At 44.7% G+C, this 12,060-nt stretch overlaps 3 protein-coding genes and 1 non-coding gene across 9 annotated transcripts in view; all 4 read right to left on the bottom strand.

The window, feature by feature from the left end:
• Positions 1–97: 97 nt before the first annotated feature.
• LOC120809528 (uncharacterized) lies at positions 98–3,785 on the bottom strand. Its single transcript, XM_040163384.2, has 3 exons — positions 3,342–3,785; positions 1,617–2,890; positions 98–958 (listed from the first exon to the last, which is right to left on the bottom strand). The coding sequence occupies exons 1-3, from the start codon at positions 3,490–3,492 to the stop codon at positions 749–751; spliced, it is 1,635 nt and encodes a 544-aa protein (XP_040019318.2). The 5' UTR covers positions 3,493–3,785; the 3' UTR covers positions 98–748.
• A 331-nt stretch (positions 3,786–4,116) lies between these two features.
• On the bottom strand, positions 4,117–7,294 carry rps13 (ribosomal protein S13). The gene is made up of 6 exons (XM_040163393.2): positions 7,150–7,294; positions 6,523–6,571; positions 6,355–6,433; positions 5,064–5,233; positions 4,632–4,732; positions 4,117–4,193 (listed from the first exon to the last, which is right to left on the bottom strand). Exons 1-6 carry the CDS (start codon positions 7,170–7,172, stop codon positions 4,160–4,162), a joined length of 456 nt encoding a protein of 151 aa, XP_040019327.1. The 5' UTR covers positions 7,173–7,294; the 3' UTR covers positions 4,117–4,159.
• LOC120809915 (small nucleolar RNA SNORA19) lies at positions 4,385–4,512 on the bottom strand. The gene has a single exon (XR_005710163.1). It is a non-coding gene; the product is annotated as a small nucleolar RNA SNORA19 (small nucleolar RNA).
• An 854-nt stretch (positions 7,295–8,148) lies between the features above and the next one.
• Positions 8,149–12,060, bottom strand: part of pik3c2a (phosphatidylinositol-4-phosphate 3-kinase, catalytic subunit type 2 alpha) — a 29,332-nt gene continuing 25,420 nt past the window's right edge. For all 6 annotated transcript variants that reach the window (XM_078083217.1, XM_040163379.2, XM_078083218.1 and 3 more), the window contains exons 27-33: positions 11,367–11,574; positions 11,154–11,278; positions 10,805–10,922; positions 10,640–10,715; positions 10,434–10,540; positions 10,206–10,331; positions 8,149–10,020 (exon numbers count right to left, since the gene is read on the bottom strand). In XM_078083217.1, coding sequence (XP_077939343.1) covers positions 9,838–10,020; positions 10,206–10,331; positions 10,434–10,540; positions 10,640–10,715; positions 10,805–10,922; positions 11,154–11,278; positions 11,367–11,574 — 943 coding nt within the window. In that variant the 3' untranslated portion in view covers positions 8,149–9,837. The remainder of the gene's footprint in view (positions 10,021–10,205; positions 10,332–10,433; positions 10,541–10,639; positions 10,716–10,804; positions 10,923–11,153; positions 11,279–11,366; positions 11,575–12,060) is intronic.

Here is a 12,060-nt window from a genome sequence, read left to right as displayed (position 1 = left end):
GTACATACTGAAGGGTGACGCAGAGACAGGAAGTCAGAGGTCTGTGGCAACGAGCTGACGTATGTTACCTCAAATAAATCACTGCCACAACTCCACAAACAGAGGAACACATTTTATTGAGTAGATGAAGGACAAACGGACAGATTTGCTATGAGTGACTTTCTGCCCGAATGATGTTACCACGAGAAGCTGAGAGTCACAAAGTGTTTGAATCTCTCCGGTCAACAGAATAACTTCCATCTCCACAAGGCTTTATGTTCCATCAAATAAGAAAACGAGACAAAACTCAAAAGATCAAGCGCTTGATCAATAGGACGAGAAGGAAAACAGCTTCATACCAACAAAACACTCAGCTTTCTCACCATGTTGTCTTCATCTTCATCATCATCAACAGCTACTTCTAGAGTCATCACTGTGTTTTTTCACACATAAAAACAAACATTTAAACCAACGGTAAAAAATGAACTACAAGCTCCATAGGGCATAAATAAGTTACATTACTAGGTCAGTGTATAAGGCATACAAAACAACATTCCACATGTTAATATAAGAAAGTGTCAGTCAGTGCAACAGTCACAAAATGTATAAAACCTTCTGAGGTACAAGGTTGTTCAACTTGACACCGAACATCAAAGTTGGCCTAACATCAAAGTTCCTAATTGGCCTAAAATCAAAACCACCGTCGCATGGCAACCAATCGTGAGTTCTCATCCGGGAGAGGAAATGAAACATTCAGTGTTTTTTGCGATCATCTCGAGGCAGCGTCCAGGTAGGCGCGCATCCCGTCCCGGTGGTCGGGGGACAGGCAGCGGCCGATGGTCTGCTCCGCCTCCCAGACCCGTCTCCGGAAGCGGTCCCGGTCGCGCGCCATTTCCTCCCAGTGTCCTTTGCGAGACGCCTGGCGAGCGAACGGCCAGGTCCGCATGACGTGGACTTGGACTTCGGGAGAAAAATGTACCTGAACAACAGAAGAAAATGAGGATAATTTAGTGCTTTTTGCCAAAACGTTTTTAATGGATGGAAAAAAGCGCAAAAACCTAAAATTAAATTCTCCAGTTGGATGTTTTTTACCACTCAGGGCTCCTCCCCCAGAACCAACTGACCTCTAATATGTCATGACTTGTTTTTCTGCCTCAGGCTCTACGTCTTCTGATGACACCGTGAGTTTCTCCACAAATAGTTTGCAACTTCACATCCAGCCGAACTCTCTGCTGACTCTGCGCAGTCACATGACACTGCTTAGTCATGGCGACTGGCTGCGTTGCTAACCGACAGCAAATAACAAGCCCGACTCAGACACCCCGTGCGGTGTGTGTCGGCTGAGGCTGGAATTAAACTTGATCTCAGCAGACATACATGTCCTTCAAATAAGGGATCACGCCCCTTTCAGCTTTCTACCCGTCGCTCTTAATCAAAGGCTGATTCTCAGTTATGCAAACACCGGCCTTTTGAAATGAGCTTTTCCCTTGATACCCTAAAAAATTAGGCCCTTTGACACCATCTACACTCCAAAAGCTGTATACTTTGTCTTTAAAGTTGAATTAAAGTTAACTCCTAATCCCACTGGGTTCAATTTAGCCCCGTCTGGTAGATCAACGCTGTTGTGAGATAATGACCTTTTTTCGGGTGCCGCCACTCTGGCCTCTCCTCTTCTCCGGCGGCGGCGTCTGCTTTGTTCGTTCCACCCTCTTCCAGGGCACCACGCTTTTCTCTGGATGGGCGTGGCGCTTCAACTTCCTCGCCGTCAGCGCGGGCTTGGCGGCTCTGGTTTTCTGGGACTCCTCGCTGTGTGGATCTGGCGCTTGGTGGACATCAACTGATTCTAGCTCGTCTCCGAGTGGCACAACGGACGCCGAGGAGCTCTGCAGGCGAGCCCGGAAGTTGAGGGGGTGATACGGGTCGTTCTTTTGGCCGAGACCTTCCCACAGGGCCTCCTCTTCCTCGTCGGACGAAGGGGGAAAGATGCCCTCCTTCTCCTCTGTGTCCGACTTGGAGGGCAGCGAGGGCCGTGGTTGGGGGACTGTGGTGACGGAGGTGGCGGTGGTTTGTGGCGGGGTGCTGTTGAACGTGCACGCGGTGAAGCACATGGGATTGTAGGGGTCGTCGGGGTTGCTGAAGAACTCCAAGAGCCTCTCGCTCTCCTCGTCCATGTCGGGGCTGGAACCCTCGGAGCTGGCCCAGCTGCTCCAGCTGCTCTCGCTGTCGCTGCGGCTGACCCAGACGCTGAGGCCTCGCGGCCCCAGCGTCTCCTCGCCCGACGACACGAGGTTGGGGTCTCCCCGCGCCGCCTTTCCTTTATTTCTCCCCACGTGCTCGTTGGTCGAAAGGCACGCGGAGAAAAAGAAGGGGTTGTACGGATCGCTGGACTTGGACAGCGACTCCCAGAGCGCTTTGCTCTCCTCGCTGTCGAACTCCATCACGTTCTGGTCGTCTTCGCTGCTCCAATGGCAGCTTCTCTCCTCTTCGGAGGCGTCCTGGCTGAACGCTCTTTCGCCGGTTTTGCGGCAGCCGTCGTTGGACCCGGAGCTGTCGCCACTCGACACGAAGATGTTCCAGTCGCCTGGGAAGCCCATCTTCCAGCCGGGCTGGCGTCCCAGGAAGACTGCGTCCTCACTGCCGGAGACGTCCACCATGCCGCAGCACAGGTCGTCGGCGCGCAGGGTGGACAGCAGGGCCTCAGCGCTGGACTTCCCGGCGAAGGGGTCGCCCACCTCGGTGCAGAAGTTAGAGAGGGGGTTGGCACCGCCGACCATCACGCCGCTGTCTCCGTCGAACAGCGAGGAGAAGAGGAAGGAGTCGGTCTGGTTTGCCGCCGTGGTCATGTGCTGGATGCGCTGGCCCGTCTCATCTGTGATTCTCACGTGAACCTCAAACCTGAACATCTGGAAAACTGGGAAAAGAGGTAGAATAAAAAAATAAGCTTAGAGTGGAAAATTCAAAATGAAATAATTTCAAAAGTATTTTCAGGTGATTTATGATCGATGAAAGAAAAAACTAAGAAAAAAACCTTTTTAAAAGTTCTGCTTTGACACCAGTGCTATGTGACTCATACCATAATACAAAGAAAAATACCGCGATAACATGGAATAGCCGGATTGGGACAAAAGAAATAACATAAGTGGGCTAAAGACCAATTGCGGCTCGTAAGAACAGGCATCCAGGTGGGTTATTAGAGTGGCTTTATTTTGAATAAACTATTTAAACCCGTTAAATGGGAGTAACACCAAACGATCCCAGTTAATCCAACGTTACGTTAGATTAACTGGGATCGTTACGGTTCCGATTGGGGGGGAAACAAAGTGAATACAAGTTTCGCCCCGACACCATTGTGTGGCTCTTACCCGACACGAAGGTGTAGTAGATGACCTGAAGGAGCAGTCGGAGCTGTTCCCACAGCACGGTGAGCATCTGTTTAGTCCACGGCAGCAGCGCCGCACCCCCGCTACCGAACTTCTCCATCGCAGCCCGCTCGGAACCAACAACCGCGGCCATTTCTTCACTTATTGGGCCGACAACAATATCCTCACGTATTCTGGTATTCCTCGTCAAAAAACAGATTTCGCGTATTTGTCGGTGACTGATGTTCGTCGATGGGATGTCGCTTCATTTTCTGGCAAGTAAGTTCCATTTTTGGATTTCCTTCGTCAAATAATCTTGAGTGTTTTCTCCATGTTTATCAGCTGTGTCGTCGTTGTAGTGGAGCGTTAATGTCTCGAGCTTACGACACCGTTCTATTTAAGAGAAACCGTGACGTAGAGCAAGGCTGTGATTGGTGCCCATCTCTGTCGATCCCCAAACATCACGCCCCTCACGTAGTACACTGCTTCGCTTTACGTATTCGTTTTACGTAACGTCATTACGTGTGACTCATGGAAATTGCCAGTAACTTCCCCCACCGCCAGGAAACCCCTTGTAAGTCAATGAGAAATGGGCGTATGAAACGTGGAAGACTTAAAACCAAAATGCACTTTGAAGGTGCATTCCCAGTTTTATTATCGTTTGGTTCACATTCTTATAAAACGAAAGTGTTTGCTTCATCACCACAGTGCCTAGATTTTATATTTCTAAACATTTACATTTGAAAAACAGACAATTTAAAGAAAGACAACAGAACTATTTCCAATCTCAATCTTTTTATTAATCCAAAAACATGTAGCATTTATGCCACCAGAGCAGAAGCTGTAGAGGACTCGCTGTAGACAAAGAGAAAATACCATTAGAGGGAACACTACTTTATGTAAACAAAGGATTAGTTCACATTGTGATAAAAACAATGTCTGGTTTAGTTTCCCCTTTCACAAACATGTATATTTGGTTATGACCCCCCACCCCTTAAATAAAGCAATTCCATTTGAAGAAAATAAGCGTAGAGAATGTTTCATTGAATTGTATGAAGGGGACTGGCAGAAGTGGCACAAGTAGCCACCCTGTTAATTTACCTCCAGAATTTTCTAGCACAACAGAAATATCACAGCTTTCAAAAGACTAAGAGCATGACAATGATTTGTGCATATTTTTTGGGTGTCAGTGAGTAGCAAGTTTATGACATGACAAGATTTTTTTTTTCTCTAAACAATTTAAATAAATATGGATTTCAAAGGAAAGCTTCCCAAGGCAGAACAGATACGTACTACTTCCAGTTGGGGGCCAGCACTCTCTTGGTCTTGTAGTACCGGGCCAGCCTGTGGATCCTGCTTTCAGTGAGAATCAGGCGGAACTTGGCATCCTTATCCTGTTAGTATAAAAATGTTGCGGGTATGAAGTGGCCATTGCTGTGGCTTCCTTTGTACGTTACTCCCTAGGCATTTTTATCAGAGTACAATCTAATAGTTTTTTTAAATTGACAAATTAAAGACATTCAAACACAAGAATTATTGTCTACTCAATGCTAATTTGCAAAAGACAGTACGAGAGTGACCTGGGCAAAACATTTTAATCTTTTGCAACCCACTGGCTCAGTATAAAATGGATAGAAATTTACCTCCAAACACCTGAGAAAGTGTTTTATAGACAAAGCCTCCAAGCTTTCAGGTAACAGATGGTTTCAGTATTTTAGACTGTACCTTTCTGTTCCTTTCCAGATGCTTCCTGATGGCCACCGCCTTCTTGATGAGGTGGTAGAGATCCTCAGGCAGGTCAGGGGCCAGGCCCTTGGCCTTAAGGATCCTCAGAATCTTGTTGCCAGTAACGAAACGTACTTGGGCCACACCATGGGAGTCCCTCAGAATCACACCTGGAGAAGTTGAGAAACTGAATGTAAACTCAAGACAGTATCCAGATCAGCTCCTTTTATGACAAACTGGGATAAATTAAAGTAGAAGAAAACTAATGGCAGGTTTAATAGCCTTTGTTAATTTACTTTCCTCTAAAAACTTATCCAACTGACATGTTTGGTTAGACAAAAGAATCCTCCATGAGTCGTTGTGGATTTGCAAACACTAATCTCAAAATATCAATTGCCTCCAGATTTTACTAAACAATTTTTCTTCTGAAGAGATAAAAACATTTAACACAGATTATCCCATTATGGAGGTGTAAACTGCTATGGTGAATTCTCATTCACTGCTGCTTAGTTTTTTTTACTGCACTTTCAATATATAAGAAAATTACGCAATTATTTATTTTGCACTTCATTGCAGTCTTGTGATTTGGCCCGCATACACAGTAAAAATTAACACTTCACTGCTAAATGTTGAGTCATTTGTTCTTTTGCACAAGGGACGAGTAAGACATTTTCCTCTATGTACTGTACAAGATACAGGCAGGTACTTTAAAGTCTCCTTGCTCTCTTCAAATTAATGTATTCAACATTGTATTAAAAGATCAATTCTTTATAGACTTGCAGTTTTACGAAATCCGAAGTCTCACATTTCCGTTTTCATGGCACAAAACCGCCATTATGAAAAAGAATGTTTACGAGAGAACTGATCAGAAGAAATGCGTAAATATGACCGCTTATACAACCAGTCATTGGCGGGTTGTATAAGCGGGTTGGATTCACGGAGGGAGATCGCAGCAAACGCCGGTTTGCCGGTCGAGGGGAACAAAGTCGTGGAGGAAAATACGGGCCAAATGTGTCCTCGATGAAAAGCAGCAGTGGCGATGCATGGGGCAATAAAGTCTATGATAAATAAAACCAACCAACGACTTCCACAGAAAGATGTGACTAGGTTGTATTCGACACGTTACTCCGCCTATTGTTCTGGCGGTGAATTGCTCTGCAACACACGCAAGACTTTTAGAACCATGAATTGAAACGAGTGCGTCGAGGCAACGACGCAGAAGCGCATGCGCCATCCTTTAGGGATGAGAACACAAGTACATTTCCAAACATGGAAGTCTCTTGGAACTTACCAATCTGAGAGGGGGTCAGGCCTTTTTTGGCCAGCTTAAAGATCTGCTCTTTGACATCATCAGATGTGAGCTTCAACCACTGAAAGCAATGTTTAAATGATTAATTAACTCATCAAAATCAGGGCAAACATTTAAAAATCATCAACCGTATTGTATGACGTTTCTTACAGTGGGAACACTGCGCCTGTAAGGCAGAGCTGACTGGGACAGGCCCTTTCTGTGAAGAACAGACAAGAGACAATAAGACACACTGGAATTCAACTCCAACATGTGAAAGAATATATGCAAATGTAAAGTGTCTATTAACGTTTGTTAGCTTAACTGCAACCAGGGGAAGTTAATGGTGTAGAAAAGGTTGATGGCCGGGCTAACGCTAAATGTAAGCTAACGTTAGCTACTCCCTCGTGTTAGCGTTGACGGAGTCCAACGTTATCTGGTTTGGTTAAAAAAAGTTTTTTTTTCCTTGCCGTCCAGTTAAGTAATCGTGCATATACGCCATGACTAGGATATAACTGTCTAACATAGAAGACAAATTCAAACTGCAAAATCGTGGTGAGCACCATCCGCTGTTAGCTAATGCTAGCTAATGTCAGCTAATACTAGCGTGGTAGTTAGCCGGAGATGGACGTCGAATAGTAGGTACGCGTATGCAAGGTATTAATAGAATCCTAGACAGGATTTAAGGGCTTATTTTACTCCTTAGACATCCATAACATGTCCCCAAGCCATAACAACTAATTGAAGTCAAACTTCTGACACAATATTCTAACTTTAAATCAAGAAAAGAGCACTCACCCGGGAGCGTGCATGCGACCCATGATGGCGATGGAGGCAAAGAGGCCGGATACGCGACAGAAAATGGTATTTTATGCCTCTGTCGGAAGTGACGCAAGTACGCAGTTAAGAAGGCGTTATTGACGCCGCCCAGTCACGCATGATCGTTATGAACGTTATATTTTATTTTGATTCCAAACTTATTTCTCGCAGCCTGGGAGAAACACAAAAATACATAATTTATTATATTGATAATTACATTTTGTCATATAGGATATCCATTGGAGTAGCATCAAATTATTAGAAAGTCATGCACATTTATTTGAATGTTTTATTACGCTTTTTGAACGTAAATCATTACTGTAGATGCAACTAAATAATCACCAATATTTCCTCTACATCCCTTCTCAGCCTGATTGATTGTTTCAATGCTTGAACAAGCCTGAAACATGTACAATGTGCTTCTATTGCAACACAGTGATTAAAAAAGTTCATTATTAATGCTTAGAACAAGGCTATAATATTAACCCAGCAAAGCAGACTGCAGGTTTACTGTGTACAATCGTTTTCAATTTCGGTATGCAACTTGTATGATATGTGTTACAACTATATATGATATTAATTCACTACATTTTTTAAGGGGCATTTATGTTTTATCTGGATGCTCTCTTAAAGCTCCAATAAATTAAATTATTTATTTGTATTATATGTTTTCTTTTTTTTAACCCACAGATTCTCTGTGTAAGACAGTCGGTGCTGGGTGTCTGTAATGCTTCATTCAGTTTATCTACACCCATCCAATTTTATACAACATAAACAAAGAGCCATATTTGTTCCAGAAACATTTAAGCGTGATTGCAGTACACATGGATCCATTTGGCTTACTGGTTACCAATTAATAATAAATAACGCCCTGACAAACTCCACCTGCTTTTACGTATAGTCACTAAAAGAGTGGATCAAGTCACAAATTCATAGCGTGAGTGATGGTCTCAGATAATTGCCTTGTAGAAACAAAACTTTTTAGAACAATTTAAATTCTTTATTAGACATTTATAACACATTTAGTTTCATGGTAAGCAAAGGGAGAGGGAAGCAGCAAACGCTCAGAATCTTGTTCCCTTTTTGTGAACATGTTTAAAGATAAAGTTGCCTTTTCAGCAGTGATCGGAGTTCAGTTTGCCTGACATTTACTTAAAATTCAGAGCCTTTTTCACTTAAGTATCATAAAACCTGGCTCGATCTGGACTTCACTAACAGTTACTCGTCCCGGCATCATCACACCACTCCTACGCACTGAGCGAGTGTGGTATAACTGCCTCAGAAAGCCTCACATGCAGACTCCAGTTTTCACTCAAAGTCCCTTAACTACATTCTGAAAAGCCTGAATTATGTCGGTTTCCTTCGTGGTTTAAAACCATATGGTCAGCGTTATTAGGCAACCATGACCTCTTAATCTAGATCAGAGACAAGAGTGTTCTGAAGCTCATGATACAAATTCCCTTTTAAAAGGTGTGCCATGTGAAAACAGTCAAGTAATAAGACAAGAGAAGAACCTGGCATTGTGCATTTAGCGGCAGCCCACTTTTTACATAAAACCCCCGATGTGTAGTCCGGCATCAGCCCTGCTCTGTCAGGGATACAGATTTAACTTTAAAGAGTATAGATTTTTCAATAATAAAGGACATATCACATTGTTAATAAAATATATAGCAATAAGGCCAAGTGGAGCATTAAAAAAGGGATTGTGAGCACAAACAAAAGGCACCCTGTCCAGCTCCTGACGTGGGAGAGTGGTTTGATTTTCCGTCCTTCTCATTACTTTTGGCACATTCTTGGGAAACGGTGTGGTCAATATCAATCTGGTGTGTCCGACTCCTCGGCCCAGAAGTGTCTGCTGGGAAGCAGGAAACCCTGATGCCTGCTACTGGTCTGTATCGAACATAAACAAGGAAAATGTAAAAAAAAATACGCACCTATCCATTCCTTAAAAATAAAACGTGTCAATCTATATATACTCTTCTCGTAGTAAGCCGTTTTGGTCCTCAAATATTAAAATGTACAAAACATTAGAGCTCTTTGTTACGGTTTAGAGAAACAGACAAAATAAGCGAAGATTGTTTGTCACAGAAACAATCTTGATTAGTTCAAGAGAAGAACAGTGACGTCCTGGAGAGGGTTTGTGTTGTCGCCGTCCCACGGCGCGCCCCAAGGAGTTTTAAACTCTGCACTCATGTCATATGGGAACATCCGCTGAGGTCGTCATCATCACCATCAGCGACTTGGTGGGGTTCAACCTCGTTTGAAGCCGTAAGTCCGCTGTGAAGTTCTGGAGAATCAACACAAACTTACTTATTGATGTTTCTCAGCGCGGCTGAATCCTTCCCTGCCTTCAGAATATTGCAAATAACATAATTCATGTGAAAGAAATGGTCCATTTGGTTTATTAGATCTTAAAATTAAAAATGAAAAATAAGGGAAAAAAGAAAACTGCCTATACTTTGAATTTGATGTTAGATGTCCCCCCCAGTTTTAAACAAACCAACAAATAAAAATGAAGGGCAGAAAAGGGATTTGTTTGAACTGGAAGATGCCGTTATCGGTGTTTTCAAGTAAGGCCGCATTCTGCCGCTCTGTCCCACGTGACCAGAATGCTGCGTTTGTCTGGTTGCCCCCGGCTCGCGAAGGGGGGGGTGGGGGCGCTCTGGGTTAGAAATAGGGCACGGCCGTCAGTTTGTACCACTTGACCGTCTCCTTGCTGAGGTCAAAGTCTTTGAGTCTGAGCGTGATGCCGCCCAGGAAGTAGTTCTCACGCAGCGACTCGGCACTGAGCACGCTCAGCTGGAGCTCCCGCAGACCCAGGGTCTCCTTGCTGTAGCCACTGTACACCAGCTGTGGAGGAAGAGGGGGGGGGGGGTTAAGGGTCTGCCAAATTCTCAGTTGGGTTTGAACTAGCCACTTAACAGGATGTTCTCATCAAGAGAAAAGCCTTGGCTTATGTTTGTAACAGAAACTACGCAGCAATGAATACATCAGCTTTGTTAACGTGGGCACAGCCTTTCTTTATGCTTTCTCACCATCTCATTGAAAGTAGGGTTCCTGGTTTTCCTTGAGATCTTAGTCTTGCGTTTGGAAGTCTTGTGTGGATCTGGAAGCAGGTAGGTTTTCACATATGGATTGGGATCCGTTCCTTCTTCGGAAACCTGGAGGAGGCCGGACGGATTCATCATATGACAACAGTCAAACAAAAGGAAGCAGCGTGTCTCTCAAAGCAGAATCTCAAGTATTCCATCATCGCTGTTTACCAGATCCCTGATGTGCATGACCATTATGAAGAGATTGCTGTTCCTGTAGGAGACCGAGAGCTTGACTTCTCCTTCTACCCGTCCAGAAGTGGGACTCAGCGGAGGTTCTGCGACAGAATCACATTCAAATTACATCAGCAACCAACTGGTTAAATTCAGGGCTAACCAGCGTGTGAGTGGGGATGCAAAGCGCAGGTGTCATTTACCTGGTGCTTTGGCTTCTAAACCTTCCGTCTTTTCATCCCGTGCAATCGGATGAAAGAAGGTGTACACCAGGTCACACTAGAACCCAAGATGATGAGATTACTTCACTGATTGGTGCAGAGTACTAACATTGTCAGTGCTAAGTCAACTGATGTGTACATGTGTACCTGGGTGACCTCCGTGGAGCTCCTCATCAGGTTGTGGACGTAGTTGTTGAGCTCCAGCTTCCTCTTGGCTGCCACTTCTTTGATGTGGGTGCGACCGAGCACCATCTTGTTGCAGAAACTAGTGACAAGGAGAGAGTATTCACGTTTCCACATCATCGGATGTTCCTCAAAGATCGGGCACTCTACAAAGTCGTCTCACAGAGATAGAGGGAAGTTAAAGGGGCAATAGAGGGCTTTCAAGGACGGGGATATTAAGCTGTATCGTTTCTATGCATGCGAACCTCGTATAACTGACAGACATAACAGACATCGCACCAGTAATTGAGGCCGAGGGTCTCGGCTGCCTTACCTCGGCAGCTTCCAGAGCGGGAAGAGGATGCTGAGTTTGTTGTGGAGCTCCTGAAACTCATCAAAAGTGCGGAAGACAAACTGGGGCTCATTCTGACCGTCCCTCAGGAGCCTCACCACGTACGTCTGCACAGAGAGGACAGGCAGGGAGACGTGAGCGCGCGGTCAGTGCACATCCAGAGAGGTGACGGAACATGGACACAACGATACTCACGTAGTGCTTGTCGGGGTTGTATCTCTTCTGGAAGGAGAAGATAGAGGCGTGGAGGATGCGGCCCTCCTGCTTCAGAGTGTACGTCTTGGGGGAGAAGGACAGAATGGGCTCGTCGTTGGCCGGCAAACCAGAGAATCGTAGCTGGGCGAGATTGTGGATGAAGAAGTTGAACTTGGTGGCCACGCTGCCGAGACTGGACTCTATCAGCCTGGAGAGCAGGGATGAAAGGAGAGAGAGTGTCAGACTTAGAGCAGTCGTAAAGGTTCCACGAGGCACAATTATCCGTGAACAAACTCAGTGATACATTAACACATCTGGTTTTAAGAGAACAAGGTCCATATGATAGTTTCATATGTTTCAGTGTGATGGATCTGCCATGAGCCTGAGCCAATCACAACAACGACTTAAGTCCATCGCCACAAAACAGGGAACAAAGTGGTCTTCAATTGTGACAGGTGCCTTTGTCACCCAGCTGGTCCATTGCCACAGCAACCCAGGTAGTAAACATTTCAAGTTATCTTAACTAAAAAATGAACTTTAACAATTGTGCTATGTTTTTATGAATCACATTTTAGCCAAAGTGACATTTTAAGTGGTTTTAATGTTTTAACCTTACGCCAAATAACTATGCCTGTGCACTGACTCCGCGCAATGACAAATAAAGATTGTAAACCAAACCCACATAATGATGTCC

The sequence above is a fragment of the Gasterosteus aculeatus genome, chromosome X, assembly GCF_964276395.1.
Source record: "Gasterosteus aculeatus chromosome X, fGasAcu3.hap1.1, whole genome shotgun sequence".
Taxonomy (NCBI): Eukaryota; Metazoa; Chordata; class Actinopteri; order Perciformes; family Gasterosteidae; genus Gasterosteus; species Gasterosteus aculeatus.
This window is presented reverse-complemented; position numbering and strand designations above follow the sequence as displayed.